This window comes from Tursiops truncatus, chromosome 15, assembly GCF_011762595.2.
Source record: "Tursiops truncatus isolate mTurTru1 chromosome 15, mTurTru1.mat.Y, whole genome shotgun sequence".
Lineage (NCBI taxonomy): Eukaryota > Metazoa > Chordata > Mammalia > Artiodactyla > Delphinidae > Tursiops > Tursiops truncatus.
In genome coordinates this window covers 8,630,508-8,656,559 of record NC_047048.1, presented here as the reverse complement: position 1 = coordinate 8,656,559, position 26,052 = coordinate 8,630,508, and the positions used below count along the sequence as shown (strand labels likewise).

Genomic DNA, 26,052 nt, shown 5'->3' with positions numbered 1-26,052 from the left:
AAACTAGGAAATACACACAAAACATATGCATTTCTATGTCCATCTTTATATATTAAGAGACCATTGTGTATTCTGATATCTGCAGTTTCAGTCCAGCCCCACAGCGTTCATTCCCCAGTCTCTCTTCCCATATTTGTACCTCCCTCCTTCAGCAGTAAGAAATCCAGCTCCCATGTATTTAACTTCAGAAGTAACACATGAATACCAACCATCTCCTTATAAAGAACAGACAAAGCAAAGGTCCCTTTAGACACCCCAATCATATTCTAGGTGTTTCCTAGAGGAAATCACTATTGTATATATCTTCCTGGATCATATTTCTGGAGAAATACCTAATTTTTCTTTTATTTCATTAACGGTTTCCTAATGAAAATATAACTTGCTTTTCTATTTAATATATTTTGTCAGTCTTGCAATGAGAGTACCATTAGCTCCACGTAACTATTTTTTAACTGTTGCATAGCATTCCATTACTTGGAATGGAAAACATAAGCATCCAGTTTGGGGCTGGTACAAGCAGTGCTGGGCTCAGTGAGAGGCACAGTTCAAGAAGAGAGTCACCAGACCCAAGGATCTGGGCCTTTTTTTTTCCCCATAAGAAAACAGCTTTAAAAATATTTTTCTGATTAGATAAATAGCCATTATTTTAAAAGAAGCAAGTAATACATTAAAAATAAAATGGGGGGCTTCCCTGGTGGAGCAGTGGCTGAGAATTCGCCTGCCAATGCAGGGGACACGGGTTCAAGCCTTGGTCCGGGAAGATCCCACATGCCGCAGAGCAACTAATCCTGTGTGCCCACAACTACTGAACCTGCGCTCTAGAGACTTTGAACCACAACTACTGAGCCCACGTGCCACAACTACTGAAGCCCACATGCCTAGAGCCCGTGCTCCGCAGCAAGAGAAGCCACTGCAATGAGAAGCGTGCGCACTGCAATGAAGAGTAGCCCCCGCTCGCCACAAGTAGAGAAAGCCCCGCGCACAGCAACGAAGACCCAACACAGCCAAAAATAAATAAATAAATTTATTTTAAAACTAATAATAATAAAATAAAGTGGGGGATAAAATTAAAATCTCACCCCTGAGATAATATTTTGGTAATCCTTTCACATATCATCTTATGTATGTACATACATGAATATTTTTACATCATTGGGCCATAGTACCCATGCTGTTGTATTGTGGATACTTATCTTGCAGTGTGACTTACATACAGTGTATATACTTATATACAGTACGATCTTTGATGATGAATTCTTACGTAGATAAACTCCCCTGTAACTACCACCACAGATAAGGTACTGCACATAATCCAGCATGCCAGAACCTTCCCTTGTACCTCTTCCTCCACTTATGACCCTTGACCCAAAGGTAACTACTGTTCTGACCTCTATCACCGTAGACTTTCTGCCTTTTCTTGAAGTTCAACTATAAATGGAATCCTACAATAAGGTACTCTCCTGTGTTCAGCTTCCCTTGTTCAGTGTTACGTCTGTGAGATTCATCTGTGTTACTGCGTGCAATAGTTCATTCTTTTTCATGTCCATGGGTACTTAATACTTCTTCTTGTTTACTTCTTGTTGTTCAAAGAATTTTTCATAGTAGTAACAGCTACATTTATTACAGCACATACTCTGTGCTAGGCACTGTTCTAAACCCTTTACAAGTTCAGCTTGTTTAATCCTCACAATAACCCAGTGAAGTGGGTACTACTATTATTATAATAACATGTCCATGACTCTTTATCAGGTTGATGAAGTTCCCTATTATTCCTAGTTTACTGAATTTTTTCATCATGAATAGATGTTGAATTTCTCCATCCATTGATGATCAGGTGGATTTTTTACAAACCTGTTTATATAGTGAATTACATTGATGTTTGGATATTGAACTAACCTTGTATTCCTGGAGAAAACTCCATTTGATCATGACATAGTATCCTTTTTACATATTGCTGAATTCGATTGACTAATAGTTTAAATTTTTGCATCTGTGTTCACGAAGCATGTTGGTCTGTAGCCTTCTGTTTTGTACTGTTGCTGTCTGGTTTTGGTATCAGAGTAATACATACCTCATAAAAGAGTTGGGAAGTCTTCTATTTTCTGAAAGAATTTGTACAGAATTGGTATAATTTCTTCCTTAAATGTTTAATTTAATTCACCAGTGAAGCTGTCTGCTCCTGGAGTTCACTTTTTTTTTTTTTTTTTTTGCGGTACGTGGGCCTCTCACTGCTGTGGCCTCTCCCGTTGCGGAGCACAGGCTCCGGATGCGCAGGCCCAGCGGCCACGGCTCACGGGCCCAGCCGCTCCGTGGCACGTGGGATCCTCCCGGACCGGGGCACGAACCCGCGCCCCCTGCATCGGCAGGCAGACCCCCAACCACTGGGCCACCAGGGAAGCCCCCTGGAGTTCACTTTTGGTGAAGGTTTTAACTAGTAATTTGAATTCTTTTAGAGAGCTCTTCAGCTTATCTATTTTTCTCAAATGAGCTCTGACAGTTTGTATCTAAGAAATTTGTCCACTTCATCTAAGTTATCAAATGTTGACATAAAGCTGTTCGTAATTTCCCATATTACCCTTTTAATGTCTATAGAATCTATTGATGTCCTCTTTTTCATTCCCTATATTGGTGATTTATGTCTTCTTTTCTTCCTGATCATTCTGCCTGAGATTGATCTATTTGAGAGCAATGTATGTGTCAAGAGTTCTAAGAATTCAAATCTAGTCGAGAATTTAAGGATTTTTTAAATTTTTTTTTTTTTTAAATTTTTGGCTGCATTGGGTCTTAGTTGCTGCGCGCGGGCTTTCTCTAGTTGTGGTGAGCGGGGGCTACTCCTTGTTGCGGTGCATGGGCTTCTCATTGCGATGGCTTCTCTTGTTGCAGATATTGGGCTCTAGGCGTGCAGGCTTCAGTAGTTGTAGCACACAGGCTCAGTAGTTGTGGCTCGTGGGCTCTAGAGCACAGGCTCAGTAGTTACGGCTCACAGGTTCTAGAGCACAGGCTCAGTAGTTGTGGCACATGGGCTTAGTTGCTCCATGGCCTGTGGGATCTTCCCAGACCAGGGCTTGAACCCGTGTCCCCTGCATTGGCAGGTGGATTCTTAACCACTGTGCCACCAAGGAAGCCCTAATTTTTTTTTTAAATTTTAAAATTTATTTTATTTATCTATTTTTGGCTGTGTTGGGTCTTTGTTGTGGTGCACATGCTTCTCACTGCGGTGGCTTCTCTTGTTGAGAAGCACAGGCTCTAGAGCGCAGGCTCAGTAGTTGTAGCATGCGGGCTCACTAGTTGTGGCTCGCGGGCTCTAGAGCACAGGCTCAGTAGTTGTGGCACACGGGCTTAGTTGCTCCGCGGCAACGTGGGATCTTCCTGGACCAGGGCTCAAACCTGTGTCCCCTGCACTGGCAGGCGGATTCCTAACCACTGCGCCACCAGGGAAGTCCTAAAATTTATTTATTTTGGCTGCGCCGGGTCTTAGTTGCGACACACGGGATCTTCACTGGGGCATGCGGGATCTTTAGTTGTGGCATGCAGACTCTTAGTTGCGGCATGCATGCGGGATCTAGTTCCCCGACCAGGGATCGAACCCGGGCCCCTGCATTGGGAGCACGGAGTCTTACCCACTGGACCACCAGGGAAGTCCCCAAAGATTTTTTTTTTTTGAGAGAAAGATTTTTGTTTAAAGATACTTTTCTTAATAGTATTTAGGGAAGAAATCAGAATGGACGTCAGTAACAGACACATTTTAATTCAAACTGCACCCCTCACCAGCTGTGTGACCTCAGGCAAACCACTCAAACCCACCTGAGTACTGATGTCATCGTTATAAGGAGATAATAGTAATTTCCATGTAGAGTGGCTGAGACATTGATGTACACCCCAAAAGTGCCAGGCCCCGTGCCTGCTTACATGGGCACCTGTGCATCTGTTACTCAGAGTGAGAAGTTGGAGACGACCCTGCCAAAATCATCCCTGTGTGCAGTGTGCCCGCGTTTCCCTGGAGCAGCTCCTCACTTCTCCCCTCTGTCCCCACAGCACTTTGTAAACAGTGATTTTATAGCATTTCTCACATTTGACCGCAGTGTCTTCTGTGCTTCCTTGACCAGATTGCGCACTGCTGCACAGCCGGGCCATGTTTTTATCTTTTCTCTCTGTTGCCCATATAGATTTAAGTGCTCAAAAATATTTTAATAAACGTAGAATAGGAAAGTACGTCATAATGGTACGTCAAATCAGTGGACCGTCAGGCAGCCAAAGAAAATATCATTATAAAGGATTCTTTAGCAACGTGAAAAACTGTGTTACAAAGTAGAATACGTTTTATCTACTTTTGTTAATGAGTGTATGTAGATGCGTGTGTATAATGTATTTATATATGGAAAAAATGAAAGAAAACTCTAGAGAGAAAGCAGCTCTGTGGGCAGTCAGCTTCTGCCTGACCTTTCATCCTTTAAGATAACCATTTGAGTGGGGTGAGACTGGGATGGGAGGTGCTGAGTCCCCTGTCGCTAGAGGCTGTACAGGCACGAAAGAAATCACTGGAATCATGGGGCACAAAGGGCTGTCGAGGTGCCTGGTCCAGGAGGCCTGAGGCAGGCATTCCTTCCCTGCCCCGGTTTACCAAGTCCTTCCTCTTGGGGCCAGAAGGAGCAGTGAAGTCCCATCAGGGAGCAGCACTTGTGTCTGTGCAGAGGGAGTTGGGTTTGAAAAGATATCATACAGACATGATGGCCGTGTGCTTGGAGGCTAAGAGACTCATTTACCCCTGAAGATGCTCCTCCTTAAAAGCCGAAAGCCAGGCTCTGTGGGAAGCACGGACTGTTCTTGGGACCAGTTTCTTAATCGGAAGAGTTAGTACTTCCCCCTTTTTTCAGAGTCTGCTGTGTGGCTCCCCGTCTCTCTTCCTATTTCCTGAGTCCTTAGGATGTGCCACGGACCACGTGTCACAGCGTCATTGTCTGCTTTCACTTTCCATAGCTGCTCTTGTTTAACATGAACTAGAAGCGTGTGTTTGTGTGTGTGTTTCAACACGCTCAGGGAAAGAAGGTCCAGGAATCAGTGTTGGAGTATTAACTCAGGTCAGAGACTAGCGGTTTTTCCTCCTAGCATCGTCACCAATCAGCCGGTTCAGTTTAATGATCATTACTTTGGCAGGTCTGTGTCCCAGGCCCCTGGGGTGGCAGGCGCTCTGTCATTAAGCACAGTTCACCTAGCCTTGTGTTGACACATCCCCAGTGATGGAGGTGGGGGGCCACGCCTCACAACAGCTCATTTTCTTTCTACATATTTTTGTCAGAAAGTTCTTCTTGGAGAGTGTGTGAATCTCTGTCCTCCGTTACCGCGCAGGGTAAGGGCTCAGTCCCTCAAGACTGCTCCCCACACCCCGCTTCAGATGCCAGTCACAGGTCCAGGTTGTCACCTGTGCTTCTGACCAATCAGCTGTAAATGTGGATTCCCACAGCCTGCTACTCGGGTTTCGTGAATTTGCTAGAGCAGCTCACAGAACTCAGGGAAACATTCACTTATGTTTACCAGTTTATTGAAGGATATGATGAAGGATACAGATGAACAGCCAGATGAAAAGATACATAGAGCGAGGTCTGGGAGGGTCCAGAACCCAGGAGTTTCTGTCCCTGTATTGTGAGGGTCACTCTCCCGGCACATGGATGTGCTCACCAACCTGGAAGCTCTCTGAGCCCCACACTTCTGGGGTTTTAGGAAGGTCTCCTCATGTAGTCATGATCAGTTGTTCACTCCATTTCCAGCCCCTCTCCCCTCTCTAGAGAAAGGGGTGGAGGCAGGGACTGAAAATTCCAAGCTTCTATTCATGGCTTGGGCTTTCTGGTAACCAGCCCCTGTGCAGGAGCCCACCCAGAGCTGTATTTGAACAAAAGATGCTCCAAGTGCTCTTATCACTTAGGAAATTACAAGAGTTTTAGGAGCTCTGTGCCAGGGACTGGGGGCAGAGACATATGTGTGTGTGTGTGTGTGTGTGTGTGTGTGTGTGTGTGTGTGTGTGTGTGTGTATACATATATATATGTGTGTATATATATATATATATATATGTGTGTATATATATATATATTTTTTCTATTATCTCACAGAACTCCTGTGCAGTCTCTTGTACCCATAAATTGCCTTGTGCTAACTTTTGGTAGGGTTACTAAGTTATACCCTCAGAATGCCCCAGAGTACATTGCCTTAGGGGATCTGTGGGTTTGCCCCACTTGGAGTTCAGGCCAGGTGGCTGGGGCCCCAGAGAGGCTGATAGAAACAAGCCCACGTGGCTGCCCACGACCGGCTGCAGTTCCTGTGGTCAGCGCCTGTGGGGCTTTGTCAGCTCCATTTGTGCTGAGTGATGCTAGGTCTTCTGCCTGCTTCTCGCCAAGTCATGCTTTCACAGATCCAGCTCGCCTGGCTGCCTTCCTCTTTCACGTCATTGCATCAGACACAGTGCCAGTCATGCGTCTCCACATCCCACCCGTAAGCCCTGTTAAGTGGGGGAGAGGTCGTCAGCTGGGGCATTTGGGCATCTGCATAGAATGTTGGCCTGAGAGTGTTCTAGTCTAGGATGCCTTGGTCATAGCTCCATGTCCGCACTGATCCTTTGGGTGTGACCACTGTTCAGGGTTACCACCCTATGACATGGTTCTAATCATGCCACACCCTCGCCCTGTCATCATCTCCAACCAGGGCTCAAAGACTTCAGACACGTAGAGGGCTCCTGGGCCCTTTGCAAACTGGTCTTAATCTGTTTTTAAAGGCCATGCTCTTCCTCACCAGCCTTTTACCCATACATGCATCTCCTCATGCCACTCTTGAGTCACACTAGGTTCTTGTAACTACTGCTCTTTTATCATGTACACCTTGGCATGTGCTTCCTCTGTCTGGAACGACTCTTACCTCCTTTTCCTTTTTTTTTTTGTCTGCATTGGGTCTTCACTGCGGCATCGGGATCTTTTCATTGTGGCTCACGAGCTTCTTTCTAGTTGTGTGTGGGCTCTGTAGTTTGTGGTACGCGGGCTCTCTCTCTGAGGCATGTGAGCTCAGTAGTTGTGGCTCACGGGCTTAGTTGCCCTGCGGCTTGTGGAATCTTAGTTCCCTGACGAGGGATTGAACCCACGTCCCATGCGTTAGAAGGCGGATTCTTTACCACTGGACCACCAGGGAAGTCCCAACTCTTACCTCCTTTACCTGACTGTTGGAACCTGGTCACTTTTCATCACCCTGCTCAGAGGTTGGCCCCTGGGTGACCCTTCTTTGACTGTTTGGACTATCTGACCTTCTTCTTCCTCAGAGCTCCATTTTCCCCTACGCCTGGCCTCCCCGTGGTGTTGAAACCATTGGGATATGCCTACAAATCACAGCAATGAGTTGGTGCCCTGCATCTCCCACCAGCGCAATGGTGGGAGAGGCCTGACAAAAGGGAGAATTTAAATAAGATTTAGAGTGTTATAATACCCAAAATGTTCAGGATACAATTTTTAAAATCACCATAGTGAGAACTAGGAAAATCTCAACTTGAGTGAGAAGAGACAATCATACAAGATATAAAGAAGAGCCAAATAGACATCTTAGAACTGAAAAATACTATAACATAAAAAAAGAAAAGAAAACCACAACTCAGTATATGGTACCATGGCAGAATGGAGACGGCAGAGGGAGTCACCAGTGAACTTGAAGATAGAACAATAGAAGTTACCCAGTCTGAGTCACAGAGAGAAACGAGACTGATAAAACTGAACAGATCCTCAGGGAGTTGTGGGACTAATAACAAAACACATGTATGTCATCGCGGTCCCAGAAGGAGAAGAGAAAGAGGGTGGGGCTGAAAACGTATTTGGAGAAATAATGGCTGAAGAGTTCCTAAACCTACAGATTCAAGAAGCTGAGTGACTTCTAAACAGGATAAACTCAAAGAAAGCCGCACTGTCTTGTCTCGGTTCAGGTGATTGACGAGGTGGACAACAGAGGGGAATGTGTGCCAGCTGCAGTGCTCTCAGCAGGCTGCCTTGGGGAGGCACTTTCCCCTGAGTATCTCTCAGGCCCTGGAGGATGAGCTGTTAGGCAAGAGCAGGCTTGGTTTCCCTGAGGAGTTTCCCCTGTCTTAAAGCCACTGAACCATGGACGAGTTTTGTGACTGAGCAGGCCCTGCTCCCACTGGAGCTGGGGGGCCTGGGCTGCCTGGAGGTGGCAGTGCCTGTTCGCCTGGGCTCTGTGCTTGCTAAAGGGGCCGACTGACTTACTCGCTGGCTTCCTTCCCTCCTGTTGCTGCATCCATGGCCGGCTCACTGTGACGTCAGTGCCAGCTTGGTTGATCAGTCATTCACTGACCAGAAGTTACGTACAGCGAAGGCAAAGCCACAAATACTTCCTGGAGGATGATTTTACGCCCCGGTGTTGTAAACAGTCCGATGGAGAAAGAGCCCTTCTGTTCTTGCCTCATTCGCCCTTTCAGAAGCTGGCAAAGCTCCCATCATGCTCTTGGCCTGGGTGACCAGCAATTTGTCCGCCCTGCTCTGCAGGGTGTCGGGCTGCCTGGGGACTGGAGTGGCTGCCTTTGACCTTCAGCATCAGTGGGAACTGGCTAATCAGTGAAATTCAGGAAGAATAGCCCCTGTCTCTCTACCTATCTTATGTATGTATCTATCTATGCCCGTTTCCAAATGTACATTGTCTTTATGATAAAAGTGAAAACCTACGTACAGACCTACTTTGTAATAAAAGATCGAATCAGACCTGCTCTGTTTGGGGTGGGCGAGACCTACTTGGCTAGTCTTTTGATGTACCCCCTTTTTCTGTGCCTAACCTTACAGATGAGGACACGAACGCCTACTGCCAAGTAAGGGATTTGCACAGCTGGAGGCAGAGCTGTGGCAAGAGCCTGGTCTAGTTAAGAACGTACTCTACTTGCTCACGGCCCTTTTGGGTTGGTTGGTTGGTTGGTTTTCTGTTGCTGACAAATGCTGCTCTGGGCCCCATGAGCTCTGTAGTGTTTGGCGTTCCTCCTTTCCACTAAATGTAAAAGAATGGATGATTAATGGGCAGAAGGATCACACAGGGCTCCCAGAGGCTCCTGGGAGGGCCTGTGGGGACCTCAGACTGTCTCATGGTCACCCTACCACACCTGAAATGGAGGGACACTTACCAAGCAGGGTGGTCAAAATTTTCCCATCAGAATATTTCACACAGCAGAAGAGAGTGATTTTATGTCACAGAGTCTTGTCTCCCAGACTGTACTGAGGTGCCTCAAGGCACCACAGCCGGCGCCCAGAGGTGCTCAGGGAGAGTCCACGTCTGCCCCCGTTGGTGCAGCTTGGGGTGATTCTCAGTATCAATGTGGGATCGTCTACATTCCTTTGATCTTCTACATTCCTTTTGATACTTTGTGTCTTTGCAAAGCTGGGTTTTCAGGGGTTGTTTGGATCTAACTACTCCTAAATGGAACGATTAGGTATTTCTCTTGGCCTAGGGATACCATGAAAATTTCGCTGAAATGTCAGGGATTCCATGAGCTGAGAAAGTTTGGGAATCTGTGTCCTGGAGGATTGCCGCACAGGCACACTCCCAGTCCCGAAGTTCTTTTCAATCTGCAGGCTTCACATAGTGGTTCATGCAAATTTTACATTCTGTGTGTTGTAGTGAATTCACTGACTCCCTTCATTCATTCCACGGGGAGTTACGGAGCACTAGATTATGTGCCAAGCGCTGTGCCAGGAAAGTGTGACGCCCGGAAGTGACGGTTGAGCCGAGGTCTGAAGACTGAATAGGAAGCAAGTAGAGGGGGAGCATGCCAGGCACATGTAAAGGCCCTGGGGCAGGGATGCAGTGACGCGGGCTGGAGAGATGGGTAGGCGTGTTTGTGTGCACTTCAACGTGACGATGGTGGTTTAACAGCTTGCTCTCGGCTTCAGCCCCCATGCACGCTGCTCCGATCCTAGTGGGAAGCATAGGGTGAAGGTTTTTCCTCCCAGGTTGACTTCCTTCTTGCCAGCCTGCCAATCCTTCCTTCCCACCATGTGCCAGATACAGAGGTGCCTCTGACACAGATACACGTGTCCGCTCAGTCTCCCCACTTAAATGGGTAGTGAGCACAGCCCTCCCCTGGGAAGCTGGCGCTCCTTTCTAGTTTGCCGCTTGGGTGAGCTGCTTACCCGTTGGACCCTCTGACTCCCGGTTGTAGATCAGATGTTCTCCAGGGTCCTTTCCACTGCCCTTCTTCAGTTTTTGTCTGTCTGACCTCAGAGTTAAAGCTGCTGGGGACATTCTCAGGTCTGTGGAGACCTCAGGTCTGAATGCTGGCGTGTCCAGCATGCTGGTGAGGGCCTGCTGCAGGGGGTCAGTCACGTTGCCTGTGCGCAGCGCCTGGTCATCTCTGCAGTGGGGCAGGAATTCGTGGTGTCCTGATTCTGAGCTCAAAGGGAGAGGCCTGGGATTCTGAAGGAAGCAGCAAGTCAGCTGTTCGAGACAGAGGGAGAGGGGAGAAGAGTGAACATAGCCTCACAAACTGCATTGTAATCACGTGTCTGTGTTGTGCTTTCCAGAATCTAAAACGGCTCCATAATTGTATGCCACGCTCTGCCAGCCCAGCTGCTCTAGAATCTGATGCTCATTCATTGAACAGTTCTATTCAGTTGCTATACCTGATGCTCATTATCTGCCCTTGTGGGTTGACCCTGTAGTCAGGGAGATGGCCAGTGGGGAAAACGTATAATATAATGTCAGGTAGTGATCAGGGCTGTGAGTGGGGAAGGGTAGGGAGAATGACAAGATACTATAGCGAGGCCAGGTCTCTCTGAGATGGTGACCTCTGAGCGGAGACCTGAATGAAGCAAGGGAGAGAACCCTGCAGGTAACTAGAAGAGAGTCCAGGTAGCCGTATTAACATGTGCAAAGGCCCTGGGGCACGAGCAGGCCCGGAGGCTTGAGGAGTAGTAAGGAGGCCAGCGTGACCGTGACCGTGAAGTGTGAGGAAAGGGGAGAGCAGTGAGAATCGGGGTGGGAGTGGTACCCAGGGGCGAGATCGCATGGGACTAATCGAGCACATTAAGGACGTTAGATTTTGTGCTGAGTATGATATGAAGTCATTTGAGGGTTTTGATGAGGGAGGTGACAGAGTCTGACTTTTTCAAAGCCTCCCTCTGGCTACTGTGTGGAGAGCAGCCCGTTAGGCACCTCTCGCAGGGTCGGGTGTGTGGGAAGGCCGCCAGGCAGCTCCCCTTGCTCTGCGCGCCGTCGCCTTAGACGCCTCCTCCAGGGCTGCGCTTTCTCCTCTGATTGCTGTGGTCGACTGCGTGCGTGTCAAGAAACAGTCATTTCGTTTGGTGGGCATCAGTCACCCCTCGGTAAAGTAAGGGGGCCGGGCGGCCTGAATCAGAAAGGTGGCCGGACAGGGAGCGGGCGGTCGTTGCTGCGATGTGAGGGGCGCCAGCTGGGGGCTCTCCGGAGTCAGCACATCAGCCCCGCCCGGAACCCCCAGGCTTCCAGGCGGGCTCTGAGATCATGTGGGACAGGTCCCCTCCCCTCTGCTTCTCCATGGCAGTAGGCTTGTGGGCCAGATGACAGTGCCACCGCCAGGGTTGGATAGAAAGATGTGACTAACATTGAATAAATATTCAGTGTGTTTATAAGTTAATGCTTAAATATAGACAGTACTCTCTGGGCACTAGAATTAAGATTGTCCTTTAACGTCAGATATCGCAAAAGGGTGTAAGCTGACATGACTCAGGAACTCAGCGTGAGGAAAGCCCCTCAGATTAACGAAGCCAAGAGCCAGGCTTGAGGGCCGTCCTGAATGGCCTGTTCCTGGCAGGTTGCACAGGTCAGCAGGACTGATGCCCAGCCCTCGGATGACAGGGTGCTCTGCTGCAGGGCCCACCCTGTGGCTTCCTGGAGGCGGTGACAGCTAAGGGAAGTCAGATGTGAAGTAATCTCCCATTGCCCGAGTTGCAGAGCTGTGACTAAGGCATTCCTGACCGAGTCTGGAGCCTGGTTACAGTGAGAGCCACCCACTCGGTGACAGGGCACAATGCCAACTCCAGAGCTGAGCCCAGCCTCGGTGATAAGAGGCAGAGATGCAGAAATGCGCTGCTGGGGTTTTAGGTCCTCTCACCTCGGGTCTTTGTTGACTCATATCTACATACCCGCCAGGTTTCAGTGGTGGAAGGACCAGTTGAGCACCCTTCAACGGAGCTAAGTAGGTTGGTGTGCTGGGGTCCCAAAGACCACCCCCTGGCTCAGTGATTCACCAGGACTTGCAGAACTCAGAAAAGCTGTTTTACTCTCAGTCACGGTTTATTACGGCAGAGGGAAATAGACTGAAATCAGCAAAAGAAAGACTCCGTAGGACAGAGTCTAGCAGGAGCCAGGCAGAAGCTTCCAGTTGTCCTCTGCCCGTGGAGTCACGCGACGGTGCTTGATTCTCCCAGCAGCCTCGTGTGGAAGCCCACTTGAGCCTTGGTGTCCAGGTTTTTTATTGGGGGTCAGTCTTGGAGGCATCGGGCGCCCAAGTGCCTAAGCTTACCTCCTCAGTCTCCAGCACCCCAGAGGCGACACCAGTGTGATGTGACTCAGAGCCCCAGGTGCTCCCCTCAATCACATCATTAGCACAAGCTACGTGCATGACCCAAGGTCTCAGGCGTATGGAGACACTTTATCAGGCGGCACATTCCGTGGCCTCAGGGGTGATTTCCTTGGAGCCATCCAAGGGCCAGTCCTGAAGACCTTTGGAATGTGCAGGGTTGGGGGCATCCCAGGCCTGCCACACAGCTGGGGAAAGGGTTTGCTGTGAAGCGGCCCCTCTGTCGTGTGGAAGCAGTGCCTCTGCTGTGTCCTTGTGGGGCCGGAGAATGCTGGTACAGGGAGGCTGTGGCTTCCGTTCTCTGTGTTCGCAGGGGACCCAGTCCTAGTTCTAGCCGTAGGCTGCACCCAGGTGTGCCCAGGGCTGTGCAGGCACCGTGCAGGCCACGTGCTCTCTTAGTCCTGGTCCAAGGCTGCAGTTGCTGCCCCGAGGCTCTGCTAGTTGCTGCAGCCCTTGGGGCGTGAGCCCCAGACCAAAGCCTTCAGGGGGCTTCCCAGCAGGCCTCAGATGGACCCTGCTGACGGCTGTCGTTCTGTCTCCCAACAGTTTCTCGATCAACATGGGAGACTCCAGTGTGGAGGCTGGCGCCACCGCATCTGACGCGGTGGCTGAAGAAGTGTCCCTTTTCAGCACGACGGACATGATCATGTTTTCCCTCATTGTGGGTCTCCTGACATACTGGTTCCTCTTCAGGAAGAAGAAAGACGAAGTCCCCGAGTTCACCAGAATTCAGACCACGTAAGTGACTCGCTCAGGATCCCTCTAGAGCACATCTCTGCCATCCCAGCAGTGCCTGGGCAGGAGCGAGCCGGCTGAGAGCTGCAGGGTCTCTCGTACCGTGTTGGGCTGCGTCTTGGGTTTTGCCTTATTGATGGACTCTGCTTTGGAGCCACCTTCGTAATCCCTTATGTTTACACTGCACTTCACAGTGTTCAGGGTCCTTTGATACCTGTTTCTTATTCAGGCTTCACAGGAACCATTCTGAGTAGAAGGCACCTTGCACAGACAAGTAACCTGAGGCTCAGGGCATTAAAGGTCATCAGCGTAGGGCAAGGTGTGGGGAAGGGGCACAGAGCTTCCATGCCCCCTCTGGGGTGCCACCCTGCCAGCACCTCCATGTGTCCGGCAACCCCGAAACTCTCCAAACCCCATCCTTTTGGGGTTTTATGAAGGTTTTGTTATGTAGGCATAATTGATTAAATCATTGACCATTGGGGATTAATTCAGCCTCCAGGCCCTCTCCCCTCCCCGGAGGTCAGTAACCCTAAATGAAGGCTCTTGTGGGTGACGGTTATGATGTCACCTAGCCCTGGTCCTGCCGCAAGGCAGCTGCTTAGTCTTTGTGTCAGAAAGTGTCTCGTACCAAGCACTACGCCGGGCGCTACACGTATGCAAAGGTGGCCTTTACATTAAAGAGGCTGAGAAGTCAGGACATTGAAAGATACTTTTGAAAAATGGTTTGTGAAATGCTTTTGCGTGCATGATCTAATCAGGGCCTCTGCGACAGCAGTGCCCACTCGGTGCGGGGGGACGGCCTCATCGCTCATGATGGAGGGAGAGGCCAGGCAGCCGGGACACACTGGCTCTGGGGACTCCAAGAAGGAATTTCCCCTTGGAGGGATCGGGAAGGTGTGCTGCTGGAGGAGGGCCACACCCCGAGGCTTCGAGGACTTTGTCAGCAGAGGGCCAGAGGGAAGCTGGGAGGCTGGGCAGGTGAGCAGGGTCCAGCCTGTTCTCTCGGGGCTGGACAGGTCCATTCCTGGTGTGGCAAAGTAGTTTTGCTGAAGATATGGCACTCGGGATAAGGGGGCCAGCGTCCAGGGCCCAGTTTACAGTAGCCCTGCATTTCCTTGTCTGTGGGATGGAGGTGTGTCCCCACCCCCATCCCCAAGCGAGGTTGAGCCGCAGGAGAGCATGGGGCCGCCAGCCTCCCCGTCCCCAAGATCTCTGGCCTTGCAAGATGGACTTGAAGCAGAACTCCTGGACTTGTATCTTGTGGATTCTAATTGTTTCTCCTTGCCAGGATGCTGAAGCAATATTTCCCTCTTCATAATCTTAAAATTTTAACCCTGTATGTTTAAATCCGCTTCTCATCCCTTATTATATCATGTTGAATACCCCATGGCCAGGGGTTCTACGTGTACACTGTACAGGGAAACTGTTATAGTGCAGTGGTTACGTTCTAGGCCCTGACACTGGGTAATGAAGGTTTGAGTCCTGACTCTACCATGTATTAGCCATATGACATTTGCCCTTAATATGACATTAATCTTTTGAAGTCTCAACTGTATCTTTTGAAGTGTCCTCAACTGTAAATTGGAGATAATAATAGAACTTACCTTGTAGGGTTGTAAAAATTAAACGGCATAAGCTGTCGTAGAGCTCTTTGCCCAGGTCCTGGAGCCCTCCAATGGTATGTATCTTATGGTGCGTGGGCTTCTCATTGCGGTGGCTTCTCTTGCTGCAGAGTACAGGCTCTAGGGCATGCAGGCTTCAGTAGTTGTGGCACGTGGGCTCAGTAGTTGTGGCTCACGAGCTTAGTTGCTCCACAGCACGTGGGATCTTCCCGGACCAGGGATCGAACCCGTGTCCCCTGCATTGGCAGGTGGATTCTTAACCACTGCGCCACCAGGGAAGTACCTATTCTTATTATTAATACCATATCCAGTCTTACAGGAGCCCTCCAAGAACACCATTATTACCCCATTTTGCAGAGGAGGAAACTGAGGCACTAGTGATTGAGGAGTTTGCCCGAGGCCACCTAACTCACAAGTAGCAGAGCTGCCTTTTGAACCCAGATCTACAAACTCCACACCCCCTGTTTTCCCTGCTTTGCCATGCTGCCTTCCATCTCTTAAGAGTTAAGAGTAGTTAATATCCCTATTTCAAAGATGAGAAAACTGAGACTCAGAGTGGTCACTTAGATGATACATCTGGGCCACCAGCTAGATGGTGGCCGCCACCTCCTGCTAGAAATCCCGCACTGTTGTCCCTGCCCACTTGTACTTTCAGTGAACACAGGTGGTTTTGGCCATGGCACGGTGCCTCCCTTACCCCAGCAGGTCAGTGGAGGGTGATTAGTGTGGGGACAGTACGCGCCCAGGGTTGTATCAGTTCTCACCACAACCCCCAGTGGCTTCTAGTTGGTCTTTTAAGGCCTTTTCAGGCCTTCACCACCTGGGATGGTGAGTCCAAACCTTGGGGCATGGATGTTTTTTAAAAACCAAGCCAATGGGAACAATTGTGTCTGAGCAGCAAGCATAGGACACACACCTGCAGCCCCCTGACCCTGAACTTACAGGTGCAGGGGATTCAGAAGGAGTCCCTGTGCTCACAAGTGAATCTCCCAGGCACGCTGGCCTCTGGGGCCCTCACCATCAGGCCGGATTTGGCTTCAGAACCTCAGGAGCCCAGGGAGGGCTTAGAGGGAGGTCAGTTCTGGAAGGCCTCCTGGGTTTTTTTCATAAACTATTTACTGAAGTACTGAAGTACATAACAGGCAGACATAAAAGTATACAGATCATAAGCACACAGTTTATTTGTCACAAAACGGATAGAATCATGTAAGAAAGGACCCCTCTTCCCCCTCCAATCCCACCACCCCCAGGTCACCCACTCTCCTGACTCCTCGTGACATAGACGAGTGTTGTCTGTGTCCCGGGATATGTAGTATTTGGCCATTCTTTCTGAGATTTCTCCATGTCGTGTGTAGTCGTAGTTCTCTCGTTCTCATTGTTGCATAATGTTCTGTTGTGGGAATAAACTGTAATTTATTCATTCCCATCATGATGGCCCTTTAGATTGCTTCCAGCCTAGGGCACTGTTACCAGCAGTCCTGCAGGGAACATCCTAGTACATGTGGATGTGGTTCCCGTGTGGATGTGGTTCCCATGTGGACGTAGCTCTGTTGGGTATGTGTTGGATGTGGAGTTGGGGGTCAGAGGGAAGGCTCATGTGCAGCTCTGTTAGACACAGCCAGTTTTCCAGCATCCAGTCCCACCCCCAGCATGTGGGGTTTCAGTTGCTGCCCATCCTCAGCAACACTTATTTTTGTCAATTAAAAAATTTTAGCCATTCTAGGGAATTCCCTGGTGGTCCAGTGCTTAGGACCCCATGCTTTCACTGTCAGGGGCCCAGGTTTGATCCCTGGTCAGGGAACTAAGATCGCACAAGCCGTGCAGTGCAGCCAAAAAAATTTTTTTTTTATTAAAATGAAATGAAATAAAATTTTAGCCATTCTAATGGGCATGTGGTGGTAATTGTTTTAACTGCATTTCTCTTATGTCCAGTGACCTTTTCATATGTTTATTGGCCACTGAGGTATCTTTTGTGACTTGGCCCATTTTTTTCCTGTCGGGCTATTGGCCTTCTTGTTGATTTGTTACAGTTCTTTATATATTCTAGATCTGAGTCCCCTGTTAGATATCTATGTATTGTCAATATCTTTCTGTATAGTTGCCTTTTTACTCTCTTCAGTGTCTTTTTGTGATCAGAAGTTGTTGCCTTAAACTGGCCCAGTTTGTCAACCTTTTGGTTGGCCTTCACCTTTATGGTTAATGCTCTGGTGTTCAGTTTAAGAACTGTTATCTTGTGGTCAGGAAGCTTTTCTTTTGTATTTTCTTCTAGCAGCTTCACTCTTATAGTTCTTATCCTTAGATCTGCCATCCAGCTGAAATTGATTTTGGTATCAGCAAATTGTCAAGGCGCTTCGAAAATCATTTTTTCCTGTGGTTATCCATCCACTTGACCCAGCATCATTTACTGAAAAGGGTTATTCTTTTCTCACTGCACTGAAGCATCCCTGAAGATATAAATCAGGTGCCTGTATGTATAGCTGGGGGTTGATTTCTAGACTGCTTGTTCTGTTGATCTGTTTTCCGTCCTTTCGCCAACACCACATGTTCTGCTTTCTGTGGTTTTACAGCAACTCTTGACTTGGTCACTGGTAGTCCAGGTCCTCCAGCTTTGTTCTCTTTTAAGATTCTCTTGGCTTTTTTGGGGCCCTGGGCATTTCCATATACCTTTTAGAATCAGCTTGTCAAAGTCCACCAAAACAAACAAAAAAACCTTCTGGGATTTTAGTTGAGATTGGGTGGAATCTATAAATTAATTGGCATCTTCCAGTATTGAGCCTTCTAATCAGTGAACATGATTTTATCCCCCGGGGAGGTCTTTTGAATGGTTTATCATAGCAATTAAACACTGGTTAAAGAGGAGCAGTCACGAGCAGCGCATTCTCTTAATCATAATCATTTTAAAAGTCGCTCTTTCATCTCTCCTCCCACTGGCCCCTCAGGCTTCGCTCAGCGTGTACCTCTGGGCAGAGCACTGGGGCCAGGGCAGCTCCTGATGGAAGGGAGCCCGGGGGGATGGTGGCTCCCAGAGGAGTCTGAAGCTCAGGGAGCCTCTCTGTGGCCCGAGGCGCATTGTTCGCGCCTGTAATGCAACACCCTTCTGGCTGGGTGGGAATTTGCTTCTATTTCTGTCTCCCGTAATGCAGAGGGAGCATCCCATTCCTGTCTGGGTCCCTGGCTCTGTGCAGGGCCTGTCGGAGCGAAGGTACTCAGAGAAAGGCCGTTGAATTAGTAAATGCTAAACCAGCACGTGCGTCTGCCTCTAAGGCAAGCTGGCTCGCGGTCTGGGTGTGGCTCATGTTAAAACTTTTTTAATTTTTAAATTAGAACATTGAAAACCCTGGCAGTTCCACATAAAAGTCACTTATAGCTTCATTTGGGGAAAAAAAACAAAACAGAGGACCTGACCCCACGGAGCCCACCGTGACACTTGCCAGCAGGGGCTGAGGCTGAGCGGGGCCGCCCTTCTAGATGGGGCCTGCACCACAGCCTGTGCCCCCAGCCAGCCCTAGCTGCCGTCCTCGGCTCTGCTCACAGCCCCCCGCCCCCCTGCAGTCTGCTTCACTTGCAGCGCCTGAGTGCTTTAAAGGAGAACAAAGCTTTTTATCATGAAACGCTGCAAGCCAACACCAAAGCTGGAGCATAGGAGAGGGAACTCCTGCACCTGCCACCCAGTTTCAACAACTGTCCGCTCCTGGCCAGTCTTGCTTCCTTCCCCTTCCCCACTGTTGCTGGATTATCTTAAACCAAGCATATAATTTCATAATTAATCCTATAATTCATATGAATTATGAATAAAGAAATCATGATTTCATAGGAAATTGGAAATATTTCCTATGAAATTATGTGGAAATATGAACTATGAGAATATTTCAGTCCTCTCAAATGCAGAGACTCCCCTTTTTAAACCTCCCACCCCTGTAAGTTCGCAGCATGTCTCCCACCCCTGTAAGTTCGCAGCATGTCTCAGTACCATTGGATACTCAGCCGGCATTGTTCGTAGCTCCCTGAGTGACTGATCAATTTTTTTTAACCTTTTTTTTTTTTTTTTAATTCAGGATCTAAACCCACACATTGCAATTGACTACCGAATCTTTGAAGTCTCTCTTTCGGAGGTCAGGTCTATTGAGGTGTAATTTACATGCAGTAAAAGTCACCCTTTTAAAGTGTACAGTTTGATGCGTCCTGACAGGTGTGTGCGGTTGTGTAACCAGTGTTGCAGTCAAGGTACAGGACACTCCACACCCCAGAAAGCGCCCCCCCCCCCTCCACTGCCCAGGTCCCATTGCAGTCGCCACCCCCCTGCCCCACCTCTGGCAACCACCAATCTGATTTTTGTCCCTGTAGTTTTGCCTTTTCCAGACTGTCATGCATACGGGGTTATGTCATCACAGCCTCTGGTGCCAGGCTGCTTCCCCTTAACATAATGTCAGGTCTCTCTCAGTCCGTGGGCTTCCTTCCATCCCTGTGATTCCCTCGCGGCATTTTCATTGAAGAACCCAGATCATTTGTTTCCCAAAGTTTCCCACAGTCTAGAATTTTGCTGCCTGCATCCCACTGGGGGTTGCTTCTGAGAAGCCACAAAAGAGCTCATTTTCCTCCGTGACCTTCGTTTGACGGCCTGCTCTTGCCAGAAAGGCCAGGAAAGCCAGGAGTCAAGGCTACCTGCATCATCTCTATCCATCTTTATCTCCTTTTTCCACACCCAGCTCAGGGCCACTCTTTCTAGAGATGGGTCCTTGGCTCTGCCGAGCACGACGATAGAAACATCAATGGGTTTTACAGAGAGAAGAGCGCAAGGAAAGGCCCCTGTGGCCGTGGAGGGTGGACAGTGCCCGAAGTGTCCTGCATCCGTGGAAACGGTGAGGCTGTGGGCTCAGGACATTCACGCCGCCCTGCAAGCACAGGCGTGGGTTTTCTGATGCCACCTGACCACCAAGGGACCTCTCCTGTCCCTTGATGAGACTGGGGTAGTTTTGCTGTTCTAGCCAGTGCCCGAAATCTTGACCGTGGCCTGTCTGGGAAGGTGATGCAGAGCCGAGTGTCATCGGACCTTCTGACCTCTCTGGGCATCACCAGGGCACTTGGTGCTGGCGGCTCCCTCTCTGGGCCAGACACCAGGGCACAGGGACGTGCGGCATCCTCGGGGGCTCACATGCAGTTAGGGCGCGTGAGGATGGTACAGTGACGATGCTCGAACAGCCCAGGGCGCCACCGGGGAGGGGGCTATGTCAGGACGGAGGTGCCCCCCAAGCTGAGTCTGGGAGGCTGAGTAGGAAGCTGGGCCAGGGCTGCGTGTGCAGAAGCCCAGGGCAAGGAAAGCAGGGCCTGCTCTGGGAAGGGCGCGTCTTGGTAGAGCCTGGGTGTAAGTCGCCAAGGGAGTCAGGGGTCATGAAGGGAACTGAGAGGCCAGAGGATGGATCTACAGGGCCTTGGGGTTTTATCTGACCCTCGTGGGGAGCCGACGGGAGGGCTGGTGCCAGGGCAGCCCTGAGACCAGCCATTCCTGAATGCAGCTTGGAGTGGATTGGAGGAAGGTCGTCGGGAGGCATTGGCGCTGACCAGGGCCCGCGGTACAGGCGACAGGCAGGGCACGGAGAGCAGCCGTGCCAGTGGCCCAGAGAGAGGATGTGTGCTGGGGCTTTCTAACACTTTAATTCTTGCATCCCTGTTTTACAAGAGGCAGAGCCGATTCGGGGGGAGGTGAGTAACTTACCCAGGGCTGAGAAGGAATAAGCCCCAGGGCAGGACTTCACTCCCCAGGCCGTGGCCGCCACTCCTGCTAGCCCCCCGCCCCGGCCCTGTCGTCACCGCCCCTCCCACCCCACTCTCCTTTCAGGGCCACTTTGTCTGTGACTAGAGCCACGTCATCCCAGTGTCAGAGGCTGTGGCTTTTCCTCTGTCTTGGACAGGCTGGGTGACCCTGAGCAGTTTCTTGGGCCTCGGTCTCTGCACAGTAGCACTAGCCCTACCTGGCACCCAACTGGCCCAAGAGAGGGCAGGCCACCCGGGCCACGGCACGTTGTGGAGTCCCGACAGGCACGGTGGTGAATACGTGTTGAAGGCTGTGTGGGTAGGGGCTCCACCAGGGGAACAGCAGCCCCCTCGAGCCTTGGAGCACCCTAAGTGACAGGGAGGAGGCTCCCTGGGAAGGGCAGTGAAGTGTGAACAGGGCTGCTGTGTCCCGCATCCCGACTGATGAGGTGGCCAGGGGAGGTGCAGCCTTGCTCCGCACAGTGGGAACAGATGCAAAGCTGCGGGGGCCCTGGGCGTTCACAGGCTTGGAGTTGCTGCTTCAGCCCTGAGCCTCACTCCCCTCCGCTGTCAAATGGGGTAGAATCCTTTGCCACTTCACAGGGTGGGGACAATTAAATGAAGTAAAATGAAAAGTATACAGGAGGTACTCAGTAAGTCGTAGTTCCTGTTCCCTTTTTTGTCTTTGACCAGTGGCCTCACACCTGCTTCAAGCTCCCACCTGTCCTCACTGCCTTCCGTTGGCGCTGGTCCCCGTTCCTGGCCCCGTCCGTGGAGAGAGCTGCGGTTTTTTGTTTAAGCTCCAGCGAACTACTTTGTCTTCACCAAAGGCAGCTCTTCCAAACCATTAGCTTTCTGCCACGAGGCTCCGGGCTGGCTCTGCCCCGGTCCAGCCGCCTGCTCAGCTCTCGTCCCCTCTCCTGTTGTGCTGCGCTGGGGACCAGAGAACTTGTTGCCACACGCTAGGCTCTGGAAGGGAGCCGTTAAAAAGCAGCTGGCCTGTGTGTTGCCAAGGGCAGGGGGATGTCTCAGAAGTCAGTTCCGCTCTGCAGAAAATTTAAATTTCAGAGTAACCCTTACGAGCCCTGCCTGGGACTGGAAACAAAATGAATCGTGCTGGGCCATCGTGGTTCATCTCTGTCCAAGTGACTCAGTGCTTTTGTCCAGCCTCCCTCTCGCTTCCCCACCCGGCGGGCTGCAGTTGACTTCCAAAGCCTGAACCAGAGACACGCCTGCTCCCAATGTGGGAGCCGAGAGCCCTAATTGGAACCACTTGTGCTCCATGCTGGAGCGTCGTGGTCCCTGGGCTCCGCGCCTGGGTCGGCTGCGGCCTCTCCTGATGGGCCGTTTGTACTTGGACGCCTTCGAAGGGGGCTCCTCACTTGCAAACGTCTCAGCAGCGAATGCGGTGCCCACCTTGCTGGGCATTCCCCGCGCTGCGCGACAGGAGGCCGAGACGTGCTGGTTCCACAGCACGCTCTGCCCCCAGGTGACTGGACCCAGCATCGTAGGCTCTGCTACCCACAGTCCTTCTGTAGGGAGGGAGGTGGGAACCAGGTCTAACTTAATATGATCCTGAGGCGCCCCGGCAGCAGGCTCGCTGCGCTCCCTCCATGGGGAAACAGCCCTGCCATAGCAACCTGCACCACCGCCTTCCAGTGTCCAGAGGAGCTTTGTTCCGCCTGCACGACTCACTTTTTTTTTTTAATGGGAAAGGGGGAGGATGTGGGGAGAAAGGGCTCTGATATAAACAGTTACCAAGGAGATCCGAGCCGGGGTTGGAGAGGTTTCCTCCTTCCCTCGGTCCATACAGAAGGAGGAGGGGTGTGTGCCAGACGCAGGGGCTCACGGGAGGTTCCAGCCCAGAGTCCTGGTTCCTCCCTGCTGGAGCCGCCAGACGCAGCAGCTCTCCCAGGCTGCGGGGACCGAGGCAGGCAAGGGCTCAGCAGGGCTTCCGAGAGGACCAGGGTGTCCGGGAGGATGTTCAGTGTCTGCGGGCCAGTCTGCCCGCTGCCAGCACTGGTAGAGAATGGACAGAGCCCGACTCGCTAGCTGCTGGCTCCCCGTCCGTTTCCAGGAGAGCAGCAAGCTTCCTTTTCCCTTCAGTCCAGAGTTGAGAGTAAGAAACCATGGGGTGCGCGTACTCATCTCTGCAGGACGAGCCCATCCTGAGAAGGTCAGTTCCAGACAGTGTCCGGGCAGATGGTGTGGATGCCCGCGGGCACCCCTACTCAGTGTGGATGGAACTTCTTCCCCGGGCAGGGATGCCTGGAGGCACGAGGAGGGCGCTGTGTAGAGTTGACCGCAGACTCGGGGGCAGTCCCAGGGGGCTCACCCAGGCACGGCCACCCTGGCTCCTTCGGTCCTGGTTTGCAGGCTGCATTTCTCTGCTTCCAGAGGAAGGGGTTTAGACCGGAAACCAGAAGGGCCCCCATCACCCACTCCTCGGCCTGTGAAAGATGGGGTTCCGAGTGCAGATCCCGGCATGAAGCTGTCAGGAGGGGTGAAGCCAGCCGAGGGCGCCCAGGTGTGGACCTGCTCGGGCCCCGGCAGCCGGGCGTCACGGTGGGCAGCGGCGGAACCCGCCTGGTGTAACCGGTGGGAACGTGGGGAACTGCTCCGCGCCGGGCAGTGACTAGAGGCACGGACAGTGTCTTTCCCCGCCTCCACGCGTTTCCCTTTTCCCTCATGGGGCTGTGGGCGTGATCCTCCTTTTCCCTGTGGGCCGAAGCTAATGACGGGACCAGTGCTGCCTTCAGAAGTGCATGCCCTTCTCAGGAGCACTCTTCCCCTGGGGGCGGGGGGCCCTAGCACCTCCTGCCCGCCCTCTGACACCCCCAGTGAGACCTGCGTGGAGGGCCCCCCCCCCCGCCCTTGCTGCCGGCCTGGATCGTCCGCCCCGTGCAGCTGCGTGGGCGCCCCCCAGACCTCCTCCCCAGAGCTCAGCTCCCACCCGCTGCTTGGGTCTCATCCAGCAGCCCCTCAGCTGCCGGCTGCCACGGCTTTCCCTCCTGGGAGCCGTTTTCCTCTCTGAGAATAGAGCCCAGCTCTTCCGCAAGGCCTTTCCTGGGTTCTTCGGCCGCAGTGCCTGCTCCCTCAGAAACCCCGTGGCATGGCGTCCGCTCCATCCATTTGGTCTTCGCACACCTCACCCTGTTGAAATCACAGAGTGACCCAGACAGCTTTCTTCTGCCCTCCGTATCCTCGAGAGCTAAACAAGTTCCAGGTGCTGAGTGCGACCATGGGGTGACTGCAGACGCCGAGACGCAGTGTTTTCCATAGAGGAACCTGAGGCCTCAAGAGGCCCGACTTGTCCAGTCACAGGCCCATTTGGTGGCAGAACCAGAATTTGAACCCAAGTCTCTGCTCCTGGTGTGTGGCCCCTCCCCTTCCTCCGTGATTCTCCCGGGCTCTTTCTCCAGCCTGGCGATGGGCCCTTGGAAGGTGGAGGCTGCCTCATTTAGTCTCATGCCCTCGGCACCGCCCAGTGCACACGTCACCGGAGATGGAGAAAGGGCAACCGGGCGCTCCCTGGGCGGTGCAGGTCCCTCTGGTCCCTTTCTTCAGCAAGGCCCCAAATCTGCTCAGATGTAGCTTCTGAGGAAACCTCTGCCCTTTGAGAAAAGAGAGCTTTTCTACTGACGTCAGACCCTCTCAGGTGGACAGGGGAGCCTCCAAAGGCCTCCAGGCCACCTCAGCCAACCTTCTGTTGGGCAGAGACTCAGGACTGACCGCCCGAGAAGCCCATACAACGTCGTGTGCTGAGTGCCGGGCACCGTGCTGACTGCAAAGAGTTACACAGATAGCTCCCCCCAGATTGTGAAACCCAGGCCTCAAGTTGAGCAATGAGAATACGCTGAGACAAGCGCCTGGATGGAGTTCCTGAAGACGTACTGAAGACGGTGACAAACAACCTTATGTCTGAGCGGCAGGGAAAGGTGCTCTGGAGAGGAGCTTAGGCCGAGTGTCTTCAGGGATAAGCAGGGGTCGGTGGCAAAGGGTTAGAAGAAGGACACTCTAGGCCACGGCGTGGTGGGTCCAAGGGCACAATGGAACCAGGGAGCGGCGGGCTGGTCACTGTGGCCAGAGCATTTGGAAGGTGGAGGGGGGTGGGCCCCTTTCTCTTACTTAGAATAGCTTCTCTGATGTGGGTTCTACCCAGGGTGTAGCTCTTCTAGTCATCCTCACCAGAGCCTTCAAAATTAACCCATCTATATCCACTGGCACAGCGTTTCTTAAAATAGCAAGTAATTTGTATCTTCTTAGTACAAAAGCCTTACATTTTCATTGTAGGAAAGAAAAGAGTGGAGGAGTTGGGAATAGAAATTAGCAAGAAAAAGAAACAAAAAACTCATAATTGCTCAACCTGAGGACAGAACAGCTCTTAACACGTCAGCACCTACCCTTCTGTACCTTGCTTTTACACAAAAATGGGATTGTGTCACCTGTGTTACTTTGTAGCCTGCCTTTCCCATTTGACAAGAACATCAGGTGATGGTCTGTGCTGTTCGGTACAGAGCAGCGTGTGTCACAAGGCACTAGGCTGTTCAACCTCTCCCCTGTCTTCAGACGTCTGAATGTGTATTTGAATATAAAATGTATTTTTAATTATAAAAGTAACAGAAAACAAGAATTTGGAAAATTAGGGAAACCCTCTCACCTGTTATCCTTACACTCCCGTGTCCTCTGTCTTAAGATGCTGGTGTGTTTCTCTTCAGGCCACTTTTCTATGAACAACTAATCATGTGCATTCCACTTCTAAGGACACAGATTCTGCTTTTCCTAGAAGAGGGCAATTGTGAGGGAAGATGCATTGGTTACCTTGCTGGCTTGTTTCTCGCTTGGCTTTGCGTCGTCTGAATTTCTCCTGGAGCATCTGCTGTGGCCCGTCCACACGTGGAGAACTGGCAACGGTCAAGAAATTGACGAAGAAGAGTTCCATATAAGTGAATATTCCAAAACTCAAGCCTGGCCCCTTTTAGGTGTCAACTGAATGCATTTACTTTGTTTTCATTTTTTTAATTGAGGTGAAATTCACACCCCTTAAAATTCATGGCTTTCACCATTTTACAGTGTATAATTCAGTGGCTTTTAGTACAGTCATCCTGTTGTACAGGCATACCACTGCCTAATTCAAAACCTTTCATCACCCCAAAGGGAAACACTGTCACTCCCCACCCCCTCCCCCCAGCCCCTGGCACCACTAGTCCACCTCCCGTCACTATGGGTTTGCCTATTCCAGACGTTTCCTATAAATGGAAATTGCATTTAGTTTTGACCTGCTTTCTTTCTCATGATTTTTCATCAGAAACATTTGTCTAGGTTGCTGGTATTTAACCATCAGTTTAGATTTACATCTGATT

General features: G+C 50.9%; 1 protein-coding gene and 1 pseudogene across 2 annotated transcripts in view; one reads left to right on the top strand and one right to left on the bottom strand.

Annotated features, from left to right (window-relative positions):
* Nucleotides 1-12,623, bottom strand: part of LOC101323504 (large ribosomal subunit protein uL6 pseudogene) — a 29,861-nt pseudogene extending 17,238 nt beyond the window's left edge.
* Nucleotides 1-26,052, top strand: part of POR (cytochrome p450 oxidoreductase) — a 58,521-nt gene that overhangs the window by 17,509 nt on the left and 14,960 nt on the right. For both annotated transcript variants that reach the window (XM_073791990.1, XM_019921923.3), the window contains exon 2: nt 13,128-13,319. In XM_073791990.1, coding sequence (XP_073648091.1) covers nt 13,141-13,319 — 179 coding nt within the window. In that variant the 5' untranslated portion in view covers nt 13,128-13,140. The remainder of the gene's footprint in view (nt 1-13,127; nt 13,320-26,052) is intronic.